This window comes from Eleginops maclovinus, chromosome 3 (genome assembly GCF_036324505.1).
Source record: "Eleginops maclovinus isolate JMC-PN-2008 ecotype Puerto Natales chromosome 3, JC_Emac_rtc_rv5, whole genome shotgun sequence".
Lineage (NCBI taxonomy): Eukaryota > Metazoa > Chordata > Actinopteri > Perciformes > Eleginopidae > Eleginops > Eleginops maclovinus.
The window spans coordinates 10,411,169-10,435,327 of NC_086351.1; the positions used below are offsets into that span (position 1 = coordinate 10,411,169).

Sequence of the window (24,159 nt, forward strand, 5' to 3'; positions counted from 1 at the left end):
AGAATTCAGGTTCATTGATGAAAATGACATTTTATTCATATGTAAAGAAAAACATTATGGATAAAAATGAAACAAATCAGGAAACATGTTTCTTATAAAACAAAGCCAGCAAATCCGCTGTAATAAAACGCATGGTTCAACTTTAAAAAACAGAACAAAGTTACAGTGTTAAAAGGGCTCCTATAGTTTCCTACAGATACAGCAGAAAAGGATCACAGCAGTCTCCCTCTGCATTCAGTGGACCCGCAGCAGCAGAGCAGCACCTTCCCCTCCACACTGCCCACCTCGTAGTTATAGTCCCACGTCAGCTCTGTGCCGGCCCGGATCCGCCTGCACAGGGACCCAAGCAGTATGTTAAAAAAAAAAAAAAGACAAAAGGTTGCACAACATACTAAACTAATTGTCTCTTTCAGGAATTAAAGCTGGTGGTCACCATGATCAATGATGTGAGATAGGGCTGCACAATTAATCGAATTTTAATCACGATCACGATTTTGGCTTCCCACGATCAAAATCGCGTGATCGAGCGATATTTTAAATGTGTCATTCGGTTCATAGAAAGCTCAGTATCAACGTTTTTTTTCCAAAGCCAATCTAGCGCTTCTAGCGAGTGATGGAGAAAACAAACCTCGTATACAATACAATACACAATACTGGGTTTTCGTTTTAAAACGGAGGCTTTTGGAAACGCTGCTGGCCCCGGGTCTGCTGATTAGTGTGGACAGGCAGAAACGCAGACTTTTGGAAACGCTAACGTAGGCACCCATGAGCGCTTTCTGATTGGGTCTTATCGATCACGAGTATCTTCTCTGATTGGTCACGCTCCTACCATGTGACCCTTCCTTACCCGGAAAAATTCAAATCAGCTGGGTATAGGGTCAGATCAGCCTTGACTACCAGTGGTACATGATACGAAGTAAAAGCCTGTTTACCTTGTCTGTGGTAGCAGTTGTTGTGCAGGTAAAGCGCATGTTTACTTGTTGCTACTGCAACCGGCACGCGCATGCCCAGTATGAGTGAATGGTCACGTTTTCGTTTTAAAACTCCGGATTAAAACGAAAACGCAGTAGTGTGGACGAGATATAGACCTATTTTATTTTGATGCACAAATGTGTACATTAGCAGGAATGTAGCACCTGGATGTGAAAGCAGTAATAATGAGCCTATGTGTCAATAAAAAATGTTTTGGTTAAAATTTAACAAATAATCGTGATAATTAATCGTGATCTCATTATTGATTAAAATAATCGTGATTATCATTTTGGCCATAATCGTGCAGCCCTAATGTAAGATAAGCAATAATCACTTCCAGTTGAAAAGCTTTTTCTTGAAAATATTATTACAATAAAATCCCCAAAAGCCTCACTGTTTCAACTCTGAAAAAAGGATCTGTAACTTAAAATGTTTTTCAACACTCACTTGCTGGCAAAGAACGCCACCCAGGGAAACCTCAAGTCATGCGTGTCCACAAACACATTCTGAACGAAAAGGTTAGGACTACAGCTGTGCTGTAAAACGAAGAGGAGATGAGAGGGTCAAATACAAGATGAATACAAAGGAATATATACTAAAGTGACCTCGAATGTAAACACTTACATTTAGGTAACGGCCAAGGTTTCCTTCCAACTTGGCATCAATGATGTAGCAGGACTCTTCTCCGTCAAAGAACAGGCGGGTGTTTTTGTAAGTGTTTTCCCCGCCTCCCCCAGTGTGTCCCTGCTGTCCTGTTTTTCCTCCCTGACCTCCCTGCCCTCCCCCGCCTCCAGGTGGTCCCGTTTTCACCATCATACCGTGGCTGTCCTTCAGAGCGATGCCACGAGTAGATTTCACTGCTACCTGCTTCTTAATCACACCTGAGACAGAACAGCAGCAGCAGCAAGACAACAATAAAAATAATAATTAGAAACCATGATCAATATCTGTGGGGGTGAATTACAGTACTTTTCTCTCTTTCTCACCCGGGGTGACTTTCTCTTTCTCCTTGTTGTCGTCAGATCCAGAGCTGATGGTCTGAACATCATCACTGTCAGAGAGAGTCATCACATCCTGCTTCTTCCCCAACTCTGACTTCACTTGACTGCACGAGAGAAACACACAGTTTATCTTAACAATCAAATGTTAATGACAACAGAGGTTCAGAGCTGGTGTCAAACATGTTGGAAATCAGGAAAAACTATTTATGCATTTAAGCATATTCCGGTCCAACACACCTCTTGCTGTCCCCGGATTCCTGTGACGGAATAAAGAGAAAAAACAATCCTCAATCATTGACAATCATAGCACAACTCCTCCAGAAATAAGACCCACTTTTACTTTAGTCAAAGTCAAGTCAAAGTCCACTTTATTGTCAAAGTTTCCACATGTGTTATACATACAGAAAATTGAAATACCGTTTCTGGCAGTCCCACAGTGCAAATATAAACAAGAACATAGAACATAAAAAGATAAGAGCCTAAAAAAAAAAGGGGGGGGTAACAAGGGGTATACAGAAGGAAAAAAAACTAAGTAATATATACATATGTTCGACACAATCAACACAGTTTGACGGTAGTGCAAGTAGTTCTTTAGTGCAAAAAATACTTTGTGCAAAGTACATTTTCAGCAGCAGCGGAGAATAGAAAGTGACAGGTGCTGGATGAGGTTAAGGGTGTGTGAGGGAGGGGGATTAATGTCCTGGTACATTTTCATTGAGGCTGTGGGGAAAGGTGGGTGGGACGGAGGGCGGAGAGGTCAGGGGAGAGATGGGAGCGGGGGTAGAGGGAGATGAGAGAGGGGGAGAGAGAGGGAGGGACGGAGAGGGAGGGAAAGAGGTAGGGAGGGAGGAGAGAGAGACAGGATTGAGGGAGGGACGGAGGATAGAGAGAGAGCGAGAGATGGAGGGAGAGAGTGAGAGGAGAGAGGGAGGGAGGGAGAGAGTTCAGCATCCTGACCGCCTGGTGGAAGAAGCTTGTCCTCAGCCTTCCCTTACCTCCCCTTACTGAAGATAACAACAGGTCTAATGGAGGTGCAAATTATTTTTTAAAGGCTGTCCACAAAAGAGCCCGATAAAACATTATTCTCTGCACTCACCTTCTTTAGCCCCTGGCTGGTGAGCCATGAAGCCACTTTGCTTTTCCCCGTCTCCTCAGGCATGGACGGCGGCTTCTTCTCGTCATCGGTTCCTTTTGCTGAAAGGCTCAAGCCATCTTTACTGTCTTGACTCCCTGGGGCAGGAAAGTAGAGTGTGTATAAAAATAGAGAGATCAAATCTTCCCATTTCAAACACTATTCATTTTTTAAACTTTTCAATAATCTTACCACCTTACCTCATTTTAAACTTTAAAAGATTAACACATGTAATCATTCAGCAAGATTGCTGTCAGATTTTGGGAACACCACAGGTCTTTATAACAATTATTCAACATTTTAGAAATGCCCTTTTTTTATTTCTCTCCATGAATTAAGATCATTACTGCAATGACTCAGTAAATATGGAGCTGGAGTCAGAGCACTGTTATCTTAACATAGCAAAACAACTGGAAACGGGAAAACCCTTACAAAACCAGTTGTGGTTTAAAAAGAGGTGAAGCAACAGATTTTCCTTAATCAATGATTTAATAAAACCATTCACTAACTATTTTTGGTCCAACTATGCCTCTAAATAAAATCACTGCCCCCTCCCACACCCCCTAAAACTCACCTTCCTTGTTGCCTTTGACCTGACCCCGGGTGGTGTAGCTCCTCCACACCGAGCTGGAGCTGATGTAGTTTTCCTTCACAAACGTGTCGTCCGAACTGTCACTTTCATCTTCGCTCTTTGAGTCCTTGTCATCCTCGTCATTGCTGTCTCCTGATGAGCTTGGGCTTTGGGCTATAACAGATAGAAAAATACATTTTTTTTAAATCATGAGGAGAAAGATTATGAGTCCGTTTGGGTCAAGAGAATAAAAAACTGCTGAGAATCAAACCAGGTCCATCATGTGCCACCTTGATCTCTCACCTTTGGGCTTGGACATTCTCCCTGCAGATTTATTTGTTAGTAAAGCGGAGGGTTGGATTTTTATCCTCGACACGTCCACGCCGCTCCCCTCGCTGTCCGAACAGTGAGCCTCGCTCTCATAGCCTTCCTTGAAGTTCTCCACACTCTCTATATGATCCAGATTGGCGAAATACTCGTCGCCCATCTCTAGACCTTCTTTGTCAGCAAAGTCGTCCGTCAAAATTTTACCTGGTAAAGCGGAAGGGAAAGACAGGAAGGAAAGAGTCATTTGGCAACCAAATCATCTCCTGTTGAATTGTAATGAATACACTTAGGAAGTCTGCTAGTGAGCCTGTTTTCCATCAAATCTGTCCTTCCAAGACTTTTCCCCTTACTCACCAGCATAGATGCAGACAAAAGAACCCTTGGCCACGTCATCCAGACAGCGAATGCCCCAGCCTTTGTTCTGCGTCTTGAAGAGCTGGAGACGCACCTGCAGACCATGCTGCACCAACCTGTTGGTGCACATCTGAGCACAGCATTTACACCGCTTATTACACTCGTAGATCCTGAGGGAAAGAGAGGAAAGAGAGCAGGAGAGAAACATTCAGACAGGGAAAAGAAGAGATTGAGATTACAGCCTTGTGTAAATGAGTTGTCATATTGAAATGTAATTTTGAATGGTCTGTGTAAATGTCTGACCCTGTGGGGAGGCACTCCTCTAGACGTTTGTGCAAAAATCCAGCATTGACGTTTATCTGCGCCCCCGGTGTACAACCTGTGGCCTGAAGGGTCAGCTGGTGGCAAGAGCATTTAGACCTGTCACAAAGAAATAAAGACATGTGGTCAGAATACTGTGAAGATTCTGAGAAATATGAAAAAGATGGGTCATGGCTGAACAACTCCGCTCACTTGTCTCGACAGCCGTCTGTGCACTCACACCCGACCAGGAAGTCCGCACTGGTGTTGATGTATACTCCATCTTCAGGAATCCGCTCTTTACCTTGAAGACAAGAGAGGAGGCAAAGACTAAGTCAACAGTCATTTTTCAAAAGAATTAGGGTAAGCAAAGGTTTAGCGAAAATAGCTTTTGGAAAACAAAATAGTACTTATTGCAATTTATTGGTATGGTTAGTGTTAGGATGGCCAGAATGTAATTCTTACTGTAGGCTACTTTCGGAGGCGGGGTGGTATCGATCTCGTTGACGCAGGAGAGGGGGATGTCCTCTTTTCCATTAGTGATGTCGGGAATGTAATAGAACGGCCTCTGTGGCTGGAAGGGCCGGTCCACAAGCACGTAGGGGTCTAGACAAAACATCTCTAAAAATATAAAGTCACAGTGCGTCTGGAAGAGATAACGCTGGATCTCCCCCATGTTTCGCAGGCAAAGCCCACACGGAGCCTTGTAGATCACATGGAAAGACATCTGAGGGGTGGAAGAGAAGGAGACAAGAGTTTTACAATTTAATTTAGAACTGAATAATCATAAGGTTAGAGAGGAGGTCTAGCTAGTCCTTCATATACAGCGGGTAAAATAAGTATTGAACACGTCACCATGTTTCCTCAGTAAATATATTTCAAAGGTGCTATTGACATGAAATGTTCATCAGATGTCGGTAACAACTCATGCAATCCACACATGCAAATAAATCAAATGTCCATAAATTAAGTTATGTGTATTAAAATGGAATGACAGGGAAAAAGTATTGAACACGCTTACTGAAATGTATTTAATACTTTGTACAAAAGCCTTTGTTGGTAATGACAGCTTCAAGACGCCTCCTGTATGGAGAAACTAGTCGCATGCATTGCTCAGGTGTGATTTTGGCCCATTCTTCCACACAAACAGTCTTCAAGTCTTGAAGGTTCCGTGGGCCTCTTCTATGAACTCTGATATTTAGTTCTTTCCATAGATCTTCTATTGGATTCAAGTCAGGTGATTGGCTGGGCCATTCTAGCAGCTTAATTTTCTTTCTCTGAAACCAATTGAGGGTTTCCTTGGCTGTGTGTTTGGGATCATTGTCTTGCTGAAATGTCCACCCTTGTTTCATCTTCATCATCCTGGTAGATGGCAGCAGATTTTTTATCAAGAATGTCTCATTTTTCCATTCATCCTTCCTTCAATTATATGAAGTTTGCCAGTGCCGCATGCTGAAAAACAGCCCCACACCATGATGTTCCCACCTCCAAACTTCACTGTTGGTATGGCGTTTTCTGGGGTGATGTGCAGAGCCATTTGACCTCCAAACATGGTGTGTATTATGGCATCCAAAGAGCTCAATTTTGGACTCATCTGACCAGACTATATTCTCCAGTATTTCACAGGCTTGTCTAAATGTTGTGCAGCAAACTTCAAACGAGCTTCAACATGCTTTTTCTTCAGCAATGGAGTCTTGCGTGTTGAGCGTGCATAGAGGCCATGATGGTTGAGTGCATTACTTATTGTTTTCTTTGAAACCACTGTACATGCTAATTCCAGGACTTTCTGAAGGTCTCCACAAGTGGTCCTTGGCTCTTGGACAACTCTTCTGATAATTCTTTTCACTCCTCTGTCAGAAATGTTGCGAGGAGCACCTGGTCGTGGCTGGTTCATGGTGAAATGATGTTCTTTCCACTTCTGGACTATGGCTCCAACAGTGCTCACTGGAACATTCAGAAGTTTAGAAATCCTTCTGTAACCAATGCCATCAGTATGTTGACACCTTGGTAATGAGAGACCTTTTTATAGGCCATCAGTTGGGACTGAATCAGCTGATATTAATTTGCACTGACACGGGTCAGGATTGCTTTCTAATTACTGACAGATTTCAGCTGGTGTCTTGGCTTTCCATGCCTTTTTGCACCTCCCTTTCTTTGTGTGTTCAATACATTTTCCCTGTGTCATTCCATTTTAATACACATAACTCAATGTATGGACATTGTGCTGCCTTTAAAGCAAGTCAGTAATGCAAGTAAGCTAGTTGTTTTATAAGCTCAAAAGTGAGTGGTCTTTATTTTGTTGGTTTTTTATGTAAAATGTCCGAGTGGATGCTCTCTAGGGTGTTCGTTCTTTTAATTAGCGTTTTGTAAAATCTTAGCGTCAGAAACAGCGTCTGAGTTCGACACAGACAGATGAGAAGAGAGTTAAGATAAATGTTGCTGTAATTGTATCTACACCCTTCTGCCTTGGAGACTATTTGTCTGTAAGTAATATGTGTAGAATATTAGCATGTGTTTGCATTTTAAGGAATGTCATTTTGGTAACTTTTCTGTTTTGGTTAAGAAGCTAGCTAGTAGCCTGGTTACAGTGTAAGCTAGTTGTATTGTAATGTAATTGTAGCTGTGGTGGTAGTACAGCTTCTTTTTTTATACAGTCCAGTGCTATTAAATACTGTTACAGTAATGAAGCATTTATTTGTGTTTACTTACTGTCTATATGGATATCATAATGTCTGTATACTGATTTATGTTTTTATCTCTGTATTGTTACAGTTTTACAAAATCAAGAAGAAACTTCAGTGAAGTACAAGAAAAGTCCTAGCCTGGTCCTCCAGACTCTCGTACTACATTTCATTTGTACAGAGAGTCTGGGCACTCTCCATCCCCACGTGTTTTTTTACCTGAAGGCGGGTAATTTGTTGAAGTTTAAAACTATGGGATCAGCCCAGTGCCACTCTGGATCTGCCATTACCAATCGCTAACGTTTGGTCGTGACGTATGCTCCTTCACCACTAACGGAGCGAGCTGGAAAATCTAAGTTTTCGCGAACCCCGTGGGGAGGAGGGCCACAACATCACATCAACATCTGATGAAAGCACTTTTAGAAATATATTTACTGAGAAAAGTTGTGACGTGTTCAATACTTATTTTACCCGCTGTAGCTATTACATTGTACTACGGTATTTTCCGGACTATAAGGCGCACTTAAAACCCTTACATTTTCTCAAAAAACAACAGTGCGTTTTATAATCCAGTGCGCCTTATATATGGATTACGGTAATGCTGGTTGTGCTTACTGACCTCGAAGTGATTTTGTGTGGTACACAGCTCTCACGGCGCTCTGTCAAAATGTTTTAGTACGACTTTGGTAAACTACAAATAGTCCTTGGGCCAGACCACATATTGGTACAATCTGAGGGGGCAAAACTTTACCTATATTAAGTTGTTTGTAAGACTGATATAAGCATATTAATATATGATAACCCTTGCACAAAAGCAGCTTTTTATATTTTTGGGCTATATTACCGTTTTCACTGCTCAGCGCTTTAGCGAGATTTCCCGAAATCGCACATGTTCTAATATCATCTTAACAGTGATATAACTTTGGTCATTAATTTTTGTTGTATATGTGTACATTATTTGTTAAAGTCAAATGTTGCAACTATTGGAAAAAAATAAAGTTTGATTTTTCATACATGTTTTGTTGTTATCTCTTTAAAATCTGATTCTTAGATGGCACCAAGATCAGCCTTTATACGCATATGTACATTGTTGTATTCGGATGACAATAATCGTGTGCAGTTGAGCATTTACTTTCAGTTTTTAACAGAAGAAAAAGGAAAATGTATTTATATAGAAACATGGGGGTTCTTAGCCAAGGAGATAGAACCTTTTGGCTAAAAAGGGTGCTATTTCATGCACGCGAGGTGAGCTTCGTTTACAGTATGGAACCTTTCTGAAGACGCTCATCCTGTAGTGTACTGGATTAAATCGGTAAGTGACAAAAATCTTTCATCTCCTTCATTTCATTCATATTCAGTAGCCCTACATCTGCTGTCTGCAAATCAATAGCCTCATCCCCTGGGTCCTCTGCCATGGGCCCTCGCCAATGGTGATGGATCTTTGCGCAAGACAAATAAAGCTGCTCTAGCTAGAGAGTTGGAGAAAAATGTTGCCCCTGCTGACGTTATCCCAGAACCATCAGCAACCATCATCGATGGGATGAGCTTGGTGCAGCAGATGAAAGGGGATGACAAGACTTTCACACAACTTGCAGAATCAGCTCTAGCCAAGGTCCTCCATGAAGGAGCCAAGAGCCAACGGATTGATATTGTCTTTGACGTCTACAAGGAAACATCCATAAAAGATGCAGAAAGAGCCAACAGAGGTACATTAAGCATTCAGTTCAAGAACATAGCACCTGGTCACAACATCCAACAATGGAGGAAACTGCTCTGCAGTTCCTCTAACAAAGCAAGCCTTATAAAATTCTTGGTTGATGAATGGAAGGGACCCAAACAGAGAGAAAAACTCCAGAACAAAACATTGTATGTCACGTGTGAGGAAGTCTGCTACAGACTCGAAAAAGAACAACTGGAGGAGGTAACAGAGCTCGCATCTACCCAAGAAGAAGCTGACACTCGCATACTGTTACATGCTCTCCATGCAGCAGAGTCTGGCTACAAAGCAGTTGTCATCGTTGCTGAAGACACAGATGTGTTGGTCTTATGCTTAGGATTCCACAAGAACATTCGCTGTCCTATCTATCAAAAATGTGGAACCCAAAACAGGACTAGGTTCTTGGACATAACGAAGCTGGGCCAATCGCTAGGTAGTGGTGTCTCTGATGCCCTGCTTGGCATGCATGCCTTCACTGGTTGTGACACCGTCAGTGCCTTTGCAGGTCGTGGGAAGATAGGTGCCTTGAAGCTAGTGAAGTCTAACAAGGCCTACCAAGAGGCCTTCAGTGAGCTTGGACGTTCTTGGGATGTGTCTGATGAGCTTTTTAAGAAACTGCAAGAGTTCACATGCTGTATGTATGTGCATTCTACACGCACAATAGATGTGAACACCCTTCGTCACCAACTGTTCTGTGCTTGACGTGGCGAGGCAGAGTCAAGTCAACTCCCACCATGTAAAGATTGCCTCTTCATGCATGCAATGCGTGCTAACTATCAGGCTGCAATATGGAGGCGGTCTCTGAAGACCCAACCCTCTGTGCCGGATCCCAAGGAGAGTGGGTGGACCACAGATGATGAAGGGAAGCTGGCGATTGAGTGGATGAGTGGCTTACCAGCACCCGATGCAGTGTTGCAGTTGCTCACCTGCAAGTGCACAAGGTCATGCAAACTGCCAGAGTGCACATGTCTCACCAATGGCCTGAAGTGCACAGATATGTGCAAACTGCAAACCTGTTCCAATCAACCCAGTGAGGAAGAACCCACTGTCGAGTTAACGGACTCAGATGATGATGATGTTGACTGAGTCCTAGGTTGAGGGTATGGACCTAATATTTGTATGTACAGTTCCCAGTATGTCAAGAAAAATAAAACAAAACTATTTACATGTCACAACATTGTTTGAGTGTAGTTTCATCAAAGTTGTTGTGGCCTAGGTTGATAGTATACAAACTGAGGGAATACTATTTAGTTACATTTTACTTAATATTGTTTTTTAAGAAAGAACCACTAAATATTATTATTTGAAACTCCAAATTTCATAAAAGTAGACTATATATCCTTATAAAATTGATAATGTGAACTGTTCCAGTACATAGTAGGTCATTTAAAGTATTTATTGATGGGTTTATTTCAATGGAGACGTGAAAGTTTCACGTGCGCACATGAAAGTTTCACGTGAGCACATGAAAGTTTTAGGTGAGCACATGAAAGCTGTAGATTGATGTAGCCTGGCCCATAGGGCTACTGGAGACAGTCAGTGAAAGAAATGACTACAGTACAGGAGTTAGTTGCGCTATATTTCAACCTCGGTCTTTATTATAAGGACATTGCTGCTTTGCTCGCAAGTCGTCACCATTTTCACGTGCGTCACCAGTTTCACGTGCGCACATGAAAGTTTCACGTGAGCACATGAAAGTTTCACGTGAGCACATGAAAGTTTCACGTGAGCACATGAAACAAATTTTATTATTTTTTTTTTTCATGTCACCTTAGGGGCTCCATACCGGTGCGCCTTATATATGAAAACATTTCGAAAATAGACCATTCAGTGACAGTGCACCTTATAATCCAGTGCGCCCTATGGTCCGGAAAATACGGTACTCTCTCTTCATATTTACCTTGCGGTTAACTTTGCGCCGTCCCGTCATGCGTCTGAAGTCGTACAGTAGAGGTGTGAGAAGGGGGTTCTTTCCTCGGTGCACGTCTGGTTTTGTAGGTCTGACGCGGTTCAGACATGCGGGCTGACAGGTGTGTGCCAAGTAGAAGATGCGGTCCGTCGGGGCACGGTAAGAGGGCTGATGTGGTACCGCGGCCATCGTGTGGCTAACAAGAGCGGGCATAGGGACCAGAGGGGGCGGTCTCTGAAAGGACTGCATGAAAGTGGTACTAGAAATATCCTGGGTGATCAACATTCTTGTACTATGGATCGACAAAAAAAAGAGAGCAGGTCACTTTCATTACATTAGGCAGTACTTTTATTTTATATTGGCCTCTATTAGGACTGTACCGGATGCCTTGTTTTATTTAATGTACAGCATCTATTAAGGTTTTAGAATAAAGCTTTGATAGTCTGTGGTCATATTTAATGAAATCTTATCCCGAAAGAAGTAATCTTCAAACCTAATCCTCAATTTTTATAAATTAAGTCTCTTAAAAAACGTCACTTTTGGTCAAAATAACGGCCCTGCCCACTTTCCAGCAAAAATAATCCATTAGAACACTGATTAGGACTGCTGCTGTTTCCCTCTTTTCCTTTGGTAGTGCGTCGCCCAAACCGCCCCTGCATCACTTTATGATAAAAGGAGTGATGTTCAGAGTGATGTTTCAACTATTTTGACTTTTTACCATTTGTTGCATTTTATTTTCATGCTGCCATACTACCTTTTCAGAATACCCTTCATTCATTTTAAGGGAGTACTCAAATATTGAATATACTTAAAATGCCCATATGAAAATATGAGGTTGACTCACCTAGAGAGGTTGATGGGATTGGCAGAAAGAGACTGCATGATTTTGGAGGCGTGAGTGCCTCCTATCCCTGGAATAAACGCAGAGGTGCTCTTTTTTGCCATCTGATGTTTGTTGCTTGAAGACAGCGGGAAGAAAAAAAGACAGTCAGTCAGTATCAAAGTTTCCACTGTCTTTTTAGAATCGTCTAGGTTTAAAGCTCCACATCAACAGTTTTTTTTTCATTGACTAAACATCAAACTAACATGTGAAATGTGAAAGCGGTCAATAGTCAGTGATTTCCATCAGGAGTTAGTGTTGCTGAAAAATCTAAAAGAATGAATATTGTATTGAAATGTATCAGGTCGCAAAAAACATGGATCCAAATGAAGGTTAATTCTGGTCTGTGTCTTTGAAATGTGTAGAAAAGGTTCTCTATCAATTCATAATCTGTACATTTTGTGTAACCAAGAAACTGCCAGGTCATTATATGTCAATTTGGTGTTCGTTTTGGTTGTTCTGCTGCCCCAAAGTGGCCAAACATTTATGCTGCTTTGAGGAGGACTTGAGTACTTTTACTCGAGGTAGAGACGCAGTGTCGTGCTGCCCTCTCTGGTGTAAGACGTAAAGTCTGTTTTCAGGGGGGATAGTTACCAAACTTTTCATATGCTAACTCAGTGACTTAACGAAATCACAGATGAATTTACACTTAATTTCAAATTAGTACAAAGGAAATTGAAAAGATGATTTTACAGGGCAGTTTAATACGTGAACAAAATCATGTCCTCCCTTTTCTCAAAGAGTGATCTTCCTCTCAGTGTTTCTATTTGGATATTGTGATGTGAAACCTATAACTGGGTCATAACACAGATTTCTCTTCGAGGAGACTGTCCTCATGTAATGTGGTTGCATGCTTGAGATTGTTTTATATAAAAAGGTCAAACCACCCTTTGATTCTGCTTTTGTTGCAGAGTATACACCACTGAAAAAAATGCCTTCAGGAGTGCAAGTGTTAGATCATCAGAAATCATCACTTACTCAACACGAGGAGGCTGAGGGGAGGGAAGAATCTGTTGGATTTGTAGTGGCTGAGGTGGCAGAAGACCCTGTTGTTGTTGTTGTGGTGGTGGTGGTGGTTGTTGGAGTTGTTGGGGTTGTTGGGGTTGTGGTTGTTGTGGTATCTGCGGAGGCTGGCTGGTTGAGCCCTGTGGAGTTTTGACCGAAGCTCCAACATGTCCATCACTGGTGTATTGCACTACTGGACCTTTACTCCTCAACGCCCCTGAAGATTAAAGTGGAATGAATGTCCCTGAACATAATATTAACAGAAACACTATAAAAAGTGAAGTTGTTTTCTTTGGGCGAGACATCATTTAACTGTAGTGTCTCCCCTTAAAACAACTTGTGACCAATTGAGCTTTTGACTTGGATTAATGGTGTAAAGGTTGAGAAATTACCCATGTTAGGTCGGCTCCTCTGCTGGCCAGCCAGTTTCTTCTCCTGGGTGTTGGCGGTGGTCATCTTCAGGTTGTACATTGGCTCCAACCTGGTGGAGCCTCTATAAATCCACTCACTCCTCTTATCATCCTGATAAACACAGAAGGCACCAGAAGCTTCATCAACTGCTGAACAGATAGGTCATTGTTTATCCAGCACATGTATTGAAACTGATGAGGATACTGACAACAGATACCATTCTGTTAACTAGTGAAGGCTATTTATTGTTTTCACCGACATACCAAAAAGAGGATCTTGACCAAGCTTCCTTCGACCTCCTCCACTTTGCTCTTCCACCAGGTTCCCTCCCACTCGGTCTTTATGATCTGTCCAACCTTTAGGAGCACCATAGGCCTGCTGGGATATGCCGTGATGTACTCCTCAATGAAATCTCGACATGATGCATCTTCTATATCCTCCCAGGTACGCTTTACTGTGAACAAGGATCATTTCATTAGTATATTCATTAATTCTATTGTTTGAGAAACATTCAATCAATTTAGTGCAGCATTTAGCGAAGTCATTTTACAGATATAAAGAAAGAGAAAAAACAGAACAATTGGAACTTACATGGTCGGCAAACTGGGTGAAGATCAGGTAGGTGAACATATGAAGCATAGCCATCATCAAAGAAGATCAAAAACCTGAAAACATAAAATAAATGCATAAATTCAAGGTCATTTGTTGTCATTCTGCGTCACAATTTTGCACAGCAAAATGCAAATGAACTAGCAATTATTTGAAATATGCGTTCATATAAAATATTTAAATGCCGGCCAAAATATTCCCTGTATGCAATCAGCCTTAGTTTAAAACTCTCTAAATCCACCGACCTCATGCGGTTCTTGTTGTTGGGCATCTCTGCAACGATTCCAGCGTAGAGCCACACCAGGGTACCATCCTGGTACTTTGCGACTACACGAGCCCCGACATACAGAATCTCCAAGGTGGGGTTATAGTCGAAAGCTACATGATTCCCAGAAAGCAGGCTCTTACCTTTATCAAACTTCACTTTATACTTGAATACACTGTTTCCTGAAAAAAAACAGAGGGTGTGATGGCACAATTTAACTAATATAATACCAAGCTCAATAAATAATTACAGTAACAGAGAACTTGAAGAGCATAAAGGAGTGAAATGTTTTGGTAACGCACCGACAGGACTGATGGCAACGAGGTTGCCTCTGTGCCAAGTCTTGGTGCGTTTCTTTCCCAGTATGGTCATCCCAACTTTCAGCTCATCTTCTGTGATGTTCGGGTTCGGCTGCGTCATGGAATGAGACGGAGCCTGGGACACAAACACTGCTGGCACTGAAGCCTGAATACCTGGAGGGAAGGAACATGTTAGCGTGAAAACTACTTTCACAGAGGGGTGGATTATCTAGCATCCCTCAGGAGGTGTGTGCTAACCTGACTGCGATGGAGGCTGTGATGGAGATCGTAGTAATGGAGCACTTGGGGAAGGCTTGGTGACCATATTGACCAACTTCTGCACCTGCTGGGATGTTTTCTGTAGCGCTGTGGAGGCATCTTTTAACTGGGAAAATAATGAAACAGGATATCATCATCTGCATATCATTTTTATCTCACAAAGCAGCAGCTTGACAACAACTTAGTTAAGTAGAGGGGCTTGTTAATGGGGAAAAAACACATCAGCTAATGGCAACTCCTCAAGAAGAGACAGAATTTCAAGGGGAAGGCAGAGGGAATGACAGGCAGAAACTGGTCCCAGACCAGTTTCGATCTCAGGTCCTTGGCACGGGGAGCGACCCCCAGTATGTGGGCTGCCAGCTATACCAGGTGAGGTAAATAGTCTGCCTTGAGTCACTCAGTGGGCAGCTGGCAAAGTGGCCAGGCCTTACTATGCATCGACAGACTCTGGTTTAGAGACATGACCCAGAACAACAAAGACACCAGTGACAGAAGGGCGAGAGACAGTTGGTAAAAACCGATTAGAAAGGGAGCATATTTTAAGTACAGGCAGTAAGAGAAAAATAAAGTGTGCTTTTTGTTTACATTAAAGATGAACTGAACTGAAAATAATCAACACTGATAAAGTGTTGATTATGACAATTAAAAATAAATTACGCAAAAAAATTAAAATCAAATACATAGCTTTTTTTAAGCAACACAAATTGCGTTTGTTAGTACTAGAACGCTGCCAATTTTGATGACGTCACTGGCATGGTAGGACACTCTGGTAATAGGCAGCTAACGAAAATGAGTAATGTAATGGGTTACGTGTTTGAGCCCATAAGGCCAGACCTGTAGTTTCTGACTACCACCGCATAGGCCAACATACGATCCTACAAGACGATCAATTTCCAGCTCCAACTCCACCCTCAGGCCTACATCGTCTGGGTGGAAGTGATTGGTGTGTGTGTGGGCGCTGCCGGAGCATGGACACTGCGCTGGAATCCATCTGCTGCAGGGAGGCAAACCTGGAGCATCTGTTGGGTGCTCATCAATGCATCACCAGGCATAGGTCTGGCAGCCTTTGAAAATTGTTGTCTAAATCTGTGTCCACCTGCCTTAGTTTTGGCCCTGTCTCTCTCAATGTTGTTGTTGTGGTCTAGTGCGGCCAGGCGAAGACGTGCTTCAAAGCTTTCGTAGGTGAAGGCCTTTCTCTTTGTTGCATACTTATTATAAAGAGCATGAGCACTCTCCAATTCACCTGTGTGGATGCCCTCTGTCACCCTGTCAAGGTTTTGGAGGAGCTTCCTGTTGGAGGCTATTGAAGGCCTCAGAGTCAGGACGGAGCCACGGGCGCTTGCTCTCTTCATCTGGGGTGTAGGGAGGGTGGCCACATTTTGTTATTGTCTCCCCTGTCACCCACTCATGAACATTTGTTATGTGGTGTAGCAGAGATATCCACCTTTCCTTGAGTCTTACTCTATCTCCCCCACAGGAGGAGACAGAAAACCACAAGTGGTTAGTTATCATCCGGGTCCACTCACTCAGGGCAGGTTTTTTGTAATTTAAAATGTTCTTTCTTACATTCTTGACAATGTGCCACAGATCATACTCGTGTTTGATGTCTTGGTGTTTCTCTCTTAGTACTTTCTGCACATATTGATGGCAGTCGGTGGCCAACACAGAGATGGAGACTCCATGGTCTGCAAGCTTGGCCAGGCATCTCTCCATACCTTCTTCCTCAAGCCAGTAGCTATTTCTCACATCAGTCACACTCTCAGTTTCCTGAGCCACAATCATCTTTGATTCTGTGTCGAGCAGTGAGTAGGTGCCGAAGGTTGCATTATAGCCAGGACTGTCATACCGTGTATCCCCTGAGACAGTGATTGGCTTCTCACTCACAGCACTCATGACCCCCTCATTGTGGACAGCCCAGGCATAGTTTACCTCTGGTGTGACGTAGGCTTTCTGGGTTTTATACCACTGCCTCTCTGACATGGCCTCCACACCAATGATTTCACATACCTCCACGAATGGACTGCACTCATTGCCTGTCACAAACACAGCAGCCGGAACAGTGATGTTGCACTCCATGACTCCCCTAATCTGATTTTGGAAATGCCAAATGTATTTATGGCCATCCACACAGCGTGTTTTTACAGTCACCCCAAAACCACTCTTGGACAAGGCTGGTGGTTCTTCTAGGCATTTGCCACAACCCTCCCAGTGACACATAGAAAACAGCATTAACAACTGCTTGTTAGAGACAATGCTCTTTCTGTGAACAGTACAGTTTGTGTCCTCCTCCTCTCCTTCCTCTACATCACTGCAACTGGCACTGTCATCACTTGTGTAACAAAACCCCTCATCGTGGTCCTCAGAGGACACCTCATCCTCTTCTATTTCACTGAAGCTTTGCTCAAATGACACTTCCTGAGTGTGCTGTGGTGTTGAGGTTCTGGGGACAGATTTGTTGTCAAGTTTTCCTCAGCAGGGCAATAGAGATGGTCATTGATGAGTGTTGTAATGTTGACCAGGTCATCAGTTAGGGTACCTACGCTCCTGAACTGCTTTTTCCTGCCCTCTTGAATGTTCTCCTCAACTAGGTTAAGATAAGATAAGATAAGATTCAACTTTATTGTCATTGCACAGAGTACAAGTACTAGGACAACGAAATGCGGTCTCTGCATTTGACCCATCCTAGTGTTAGGAGCAGGTCTGTCTGGGTACCAACAGATAAATTGGGTTCACAGTGTATGTCCTGATCTTCCTCATCCCTGTCATTCACTGTTTCACTGCCCACTGTTGACATGCAAGCCTGTTTGATCTGAGGGAAGGGGGAAGAGGAGGACACATTCGTACAAAGCTGGAGCATCATTTTATGCACTACACATTTACAAACTAATAAACATTGTGCTTATGAAGTAGTAGTAATTGCTTTGTGGTTTGTTATGTTTCCTAATGTATTAATATGTGTCGATTTGTTTTGTCTGAAAATATTGCATACCATATGAAGTTGAGGCTAAATTGCAATTGCAATGCACTCTTGATTTATTGTATCCAAGCACGGTCATCATCCATTGTGTCCAAGCACATTATGTATTTTAGGAAATAGAAACTGCTTATACATTGAGTGCATTTAGATAAAATAGAAAACATGGTTGAGGCCCTGTGCTTTTAAGAAAATTGAGGCCGATAACTAGAAAATGTGATTGGACGAATTCATCCAACGGGATCGCTTGACCGTTTCTGATCTATGGCCTTCGCTTCTACAAGGCAACTTAGTGTCAGAGTCCGTCTCTGGCTGCATGTAGGAGAGGCACCCTAGGCGCACGGATAATTCACGAGTTTCTCCGTTTACTTTAGGCTAGTTCCAAAGTTGGCAGTTTTTTCCTTATGGATGTTGATGGGTATTGCACAGATGAATATTGCATGGATGGATATTGCACGGATCCCTCTTACTATGGAACTAGCAGCTATTTCTGCGAGTTGAACTCCCTCTGCATCAAACTGCCCTAAGACGGAGAACATCAGCTAGCTGGTGAGTATTATATCAGCTTTACTTCAAATTCCAGTTCAGTTCATCTTTAAAGCATGTTTACATTTCACAGTAGAGGCACAAAAAACATGTGAACTGGGAAGTGAGCATGTGTGTTAAAACAATCTGCTGTGTTTGTCAAAAATAGGTTGACAAGGTGTTCTAACAATAGAGATTTCAAATAGCCATGAAAGGCTTTTTTTTAGGAAACACAAAATAAATATTTAACAAGTGAATCAGACAACGTGAATCAGACAACCAACAACAGACATTTAGCATGACGTGTAAAAAGGAATCAAAACAAATTAAGCTTTGAGTTGTTCTTACCAGTGGATCTTTGCAGGGAGTGACGGGTTTCTTTGGAGCAACCACTGAAATATAATAAACAGATTACATTTAATAACCTGATTGTTTTCCTGCTGTAGCAGCAATTAAAATCGTCATTAAATGTAAAACGACTTACAACAGCCAACAGCAATGACGTCATCGTCTTCGTCATCGTCTATCTCGATGACTTCAGAGGGCAACAAGCCTCCCACACCGCCCTCATCCTCTGAGCTGCTCTCTCGGTAAACAAGACCGTTCTTTTGGTAAGTTTCCTTCACAAGCTTCTCGCACTCCAATATGGATCTGAGGAAGAGTTGGGAGACACAAATTTAAAATGACAATAAACAAATCGCACACTGAAAAACAGTCAAATTCTTTATTACACCAAGGTCAAGCTCTTCATCGGACTACAAACTGTCGGTGAAAAATTGTCACTGGACAATGATTCTGTTTGTGTTGATTTTATACATCATGCATAAGTATTACAATGTAAGAAATGTAGCACAATAACATGGGATGCCTTGGTCTATTGATCTGAATTGATACATAGCAAGTCAATAATCAAACAATCCAATGTCAATTATTGCAAAGTGAAAACATATTTTCCTTCATTATTATCATATTAATATAAACCATGGTAGACTTTGTGTGATCAGTAAATATCAAAATGTTGTTTAAAGTATTGCTATTTATCATATTGGGATGAAAACTGGTCTGTGAAGTACCCAAAGATTACAAATGCAAGCAACCAATGACATAGATAAAAATAATATCACTGAGATAAAGAAGATATGCATCCTTAAAGAGGAAGTACTGTATCAAGACTAAAAGCATGACTCTGGAATTAAGATAATCAGACTTTGGGAAAAGGTACATGGCTACGTACTTGTTGGCATCGCTGAGAAGCACGGTTGTCTTTGCCTCCTCTTCCTCTTTCTGCTCCACCCATTTCTTGAGCTCTGTCAGATGAGCCTTTTTCTTCTGCACAATCTCACTCTTCTCCACGGTCTCATCAATCCACTTCTTCAGCTCATGCAGAGAAATGCCCAGCTCTTCCTCCAGATTGGGATCCCAGCCCTCCACTTCCATTCTGAGGAGGAAAAATAACAGAAACAGGAAATGTAGCTATCATTTAAAACCTACTGACAAAGGTCTTTCCAGGTCACACTCATTAAGAGGAATTGCACCGTTGTTTAAAGTTATAATGTAACAGTCCAGCATTAGTTTTATGGCCAGTATTTGATAATTCAATAAAATAAATGTTCAGGGTGTTTGATGTTGAAAAAAGGAACAATAAAAAGTATGACATTGATGTATACTATCACCTGAAGAACATATCTAGGATTAAAGGACTATTGTCGCAGCAAGATCTAGAAAAACTTGTCCATGCCTTTATCTTCGGTAGACTGGACTACTGTAACAGTGTCTTCACAGGTCTCACTAAGAAATCATTAGAAAGCTGCAGCTGATTCAGAACGCTGCGGCTCGAGTCCTCACTAACACTAAGAGAGTGGATCACATCAGTCCAGTTCTGAGGTCTTTACACTGGCTTCCTGTCTGTCAAAGAATTGGTTTTAAGTTCTGCTGCTGGTTTATAAGCATTGAAGGGTTTAGGCCCAAAATACATTTGCTGATCTCCTGCTACATTATGAACCATCCAGAACTCTCAGGTCTTCTGGGACGGGTCAGCTTTCTGTTGCCAGAATTAGAACTAAACAAGGAGAAGCAGCTTCAGGGATTATGTTCCAAATATCTGGAACAAACTCCCAGAACTCTGCAGGTCCGCTGCAACTCTTACTTCTTTTAAATCCAGGCTGAAAACATTTCTTTTTGCCGCTAAATTGAATTAAACTGTTCTTATCTAACATTACACTGTAACTTTCATTCTGCATTGTAACTTTTATTCATTATTTTATACCCGTTGTGTTTATTTTATTATCTTTGCTCTTAAATGACTTTTTATAATGTGTTTATGCTGCACTATTTCTTAATGCTCTTAATGTCTTTCATTTTTGTAAAGCACTTTGAATAGCCTTGTGTTGAAAGGTGATATATAAATAAATACAATCACCTTAATGTAAACAGGTCCTAATATTCCTAAAAACAAATAGTCAATGAATTAATTATTTGATTAAAAATGTACACCAATTATTTTATATATGATTTCTCATACCCTTCTATCCATGTTATCCATCCAATGATGGCTCCACACATGCAGCTCAAACCTAGTTACTGCTTGTAATGTCTGCAAACACGTATGGCGATTGCAAGCTGATGTCTGTTAGTATATATCGATTACCAGAATAAACATGAATGCATCCCTGATTTCTTTCCTGTTTGTATCATGCCAAAGTACAGAACATGGTTATCCGAGATGTGGAGCCACATTTCACACATGTTTACACTGCTTCCTCTCATTCATCCTGTCTTCAATGTGTTGTTGTTGGCTTTGTATACACAAACACAGAGACAAGGGGGCTGATGGTTACTGCTATTCCAACCAAAACAACAATTGCAATACATATAGTGTAAATGAAGCTTCTGCAAGAGACTTTGAATCTGGGTTTTGCCTGTAAACGTTTCTGGCTAGCACAAGGGACCAAAGGGAGCCAAAATCCCTTTAAATTATCGGTGCAACTTCCAAATGCAATGTCGGTAGACAACGTAACTCACAATGTAACATAACCACAACTTAACTAACACTTAAATGAGACACATTCAGGGCAGCTAAATAACAACAAACTGAAGCATTATACCAGTGAGAGCAGCTTGGTAGCCTAGCATTAGCGAAGAAGTATCTTCTTTGACTGACTGCTGCAGCCTGCAGGTGTCTGGAAAATTAACGGTATTGTGTCCTCTGGAGTTTCTCTCAAAAACACATCAGCGGTAAGCTTAATTCAGATATAGCATTCAACACTCACCCCTCGCTGCTCTCCATCTTCTCTGCTATCTAATAATAAAGCTAGCTGAGGCTACCTACTAGCTACAACAAGGAGGAGTGCATGCTTTGCTTCACAGGCTACCCCAAGTGGGCGGTGTCATTGAGCGCTCTTCGGTTCCGCCCACGCAGGTTACCCAGGTACTTAAACTTATTCTGATCTACATGATGCTTTTCTGAGAGGCGCCTAAAATTCTCAGGATCGTTTTTATACTAACTTATTATGGTTACTAAAATAACCTTTCTGCCAACACATTTATTAACAGAATCGTATTGTTGTTATTTGTGGTTGAGTCAAAAAGTAAAAATAACACATAAAACTGCATAACGTAAAGAAAGAATAGTGATATAGACCTACGATAAACTAATAAAATGTACCTTACTTAATTCCAAAAGCTGCCAAAATACCCTCATTTAATAGCAATTAGTTAGCTATCATATTACATGATTTTATTATGTAGTTTCTTAATCATATCACCCCAAAGTTAGAGCTGAGTAAATTTGTAACAATTTCCCCAGTTATTCTTCTTAGGGTTAGGTAGGCCTACAATTAATAATTTTTTACAGCATTTGATGCTTGGGACTCCAGACTTGATGTTTCAGGCCGTTCCATGCCTCAAACTTTTTAGCATTATTCTTTTTCATTATTTTAAACGGCTATTATTCAGTAATGACTCATTTCTGTCTGACTAATCTCTCCTCTTTTTTCTTTAAAAAAAACAACAACTTTTCTTATGATTGTAATAGTACTCTTTTGAAAGACCCACTTTTGAGAAATTACAAACATATGTTACAAGCTCAGCAGTGGGTTACTTCATTTGTTTAACAACAAGCAACTTGCATGCAAGTTCGTGCAAGAGCTCCAAAACATTGTGTGACAACATTTGGGGGAAAATAAGTAAAACATCTGTTAAGCATTATATTTTCATTAAGGAGAACTGTAAAACATCTGTGACCAATTATTGTGAAAAGGAGAGTATTTGCCACTGTGTCTATTAAGAAGCGTTTGACCATTTAGATTCTGGTAAAATGTTTAAATCCCAAGTATTCTGTTGGAATCAGCTTTTCTGTTTTAAGTCGAATTTGGCTGATTGTATCTTAGAATGATACAAGGTGAATGGAGCTGGTTGCCTCCTGATGAGATATTTCATTTTTTGTTATATTAAATGTGATCAAATGCAAAGACTCTGACCAGAGACCAGTTTTTGCTGCTGAATTGTTAATTGTATTGTTTACGGTGAGGCAAAACCAACACTTTACAGTTTACTCATTCAGATCTTTGATATATGAGTGTCTTAATATATGAACATGCAGTCATTTATCTTCCTTCATTAACCTCACCAGAAAGGCCTAACGGTATGAATTCAGTGTTTTTACCAATTTGTAAATGTACATTAAAAGACTTAATCAAGAAGATTATATACAGTACATACAGTAGCCAACACAACTATATGCTCTGTCTTTGAGGACTTTTCCAATTGTGTCCAATCATATTTTATCTTCCTTACTCATAGGTGATACAACACATTGAGTACATCATGTAATTTACATTGCATACTTACGTTGTTTGCAGTTTGTGATGGTGGATGCTGCTGGACACCTTTTTGGTTCAAAATGTTAAATCTATTTGGTAAATTTAAGTTAGAACTATATAAAAGTAAACAGTTTAAGACAAACAAAAGTCCAGACTTACTAAAAGAAGCCTCAACATAGTCTTTGGATTCTGGAAACTCATATTTGTAATTTCATTAGACTGTGTCATGGCTTTGCTGTTTTTAGGTCGATCACTCCTCCGATTGTTCCTCCTGATATGTGGTGGTAGAGATATTACTGTAAGGGTCGAGCACCATCTGAGCGCAGCGGACTATGGTCACCAACAAGAAGAAGCAGAGCAGGAAGAAGAAGAAGAAGGCAAACCCAAGGTCCACATCCACATCCATCCGGGACACAGGGAGCACTGGAGGGTCCATGTTGATAAATCCACCAAATAATAAATGAAAGTATATCTATTCCTCTGTTGTCTCATCTGTTTAGCTATGTCTTGGTAGTTTACACTATCAAAGTAGTTCCACAAATGCTTCAATTATTTAAAAATCCAGTATATCTGAATTTCAGCTCTTCTGACGATGCTCATACAATCCATTGTGAAGGTTTTTATCTGAAATAAACAACCCATATCTCTGTGTCTTGGATCCTTTTTTCTTCTACCAACACCTAATGCCCTCATCCCAAAGACAAGATAGATTGGTGGACACACAGAGCCCCATTTGGCACCCGTGTTCTCTATCAATAGTTAATAAGGAGTTTGGTAACAATTCGGCCGTTCCTGAGATTAGAACACCCAGGCATCCCTGCGGTCTCTTCAGGAGAGCAGACCTTAACAGGAGTCACTGGATCCCCTGGTCACTACAAGGTATGGACACTGGACATAAAAGCGTGGCCTTAAACACGTTTTTAAAGCTTCATGAAGCAAATCTGGTGTGCAGATTACAAAAGACTAAGAAGCTGGCTAACAATCAGCTCATACCAAACGTTTTGGCTGTTTTCTGGACCATAAAGTTGGGATAAAATAAGTAGGTTAGAGTGGTCAAGATGCAGAAAGACAGACAAAAAGCTTGAAGAAGAGAAAGAGGATATGACGCCTTAGTGGCAATCCACTTGA

The 24,159-nt window shown here is 41.3% G+C and overlaps 1 protein-coding gene across 2 annotated transcripts; it reads right to left on the reverse strand.

Moving 5' to 3' along the window:
* Nucleotides 1–10: 10 nt before the first annotated feature.
* Nucleotides 11–21,607, reverse strand: setdb1b (SET domain bifurcated histone lysine methyltransferase 1b). 2 transcript variants are annotated; one of them, XM_063878904.1, is made up of 25 exons: nt 21,481–21,607; nt 19,446–19,649; nt 18,696–18,862; nt 18,560–18,603; nt 14,692–14,818; nt 14,437–14,607; nt 14,115–14,316; nt 13,852–13,925; nt 13,524–13,714; nt 13,242–13,371; nt 12,823–13,066; nt 11,809–11,922; nt 10,956–11,256; nt 5,123–5,384; nt 4,871–4,961; nt 4,661–4,777; nt 4,358–4,527; nt 3,980–4,207; nt 3,680–3,850; nt 3,070–3,203; nt 2,211–2,230; nt 1,959–2,077; nt 1,597–1,853; nt 1,420–1,508; nt 11–330 (listed from the first exon to the last, which is right to left on the reverse strand). In XM_063878904.1, the coding sequence occupies exons 1-25, from the start codon at nt 21,495–21,497 to the stop codon at nt 213–215; spliced, it is 3,762 nt and encodes a 1,253-aa protein (XP_063734974.1). In that variant the 5' UTR covers nt 21,498–21,607; the 3' UTR covers nt 11–212. The 2 variants fall into 2 exon arrangements, with proteins under 2 accessions (XP_063734974.1, XP_063734975.1); XM_063878905.1 differs by lacking the exon at nt 21,481–21,607 and adding an exon at nt 21,316–21,439.
* Nucleotides 21,608–24,159: the final 2,552 nt, after the last annotated feature.

What these genes read in the sequence shown, in the direction of transcription:
- setdb1b (XM_063878904.1), bottom strand. An exon ending in CTTCTCAGCGATGCCAACAA is followed by an intron (nt 18,863 to 19,445) that starts GTACGTAGCCAT and finishes ACTCTTCCTCAG; the next exon opens with ATCCATATTGGAGTGCGAGA. An exon ending in GAATCCGGGGACAGCAAGAG is followed by an intron (nt 2,078 to 2,210) that starts GTGTGTTGGACC and finishes TCTCTCGTGCAG; the next exon opens with TCAAGTGAAGTCAGAGTTGG.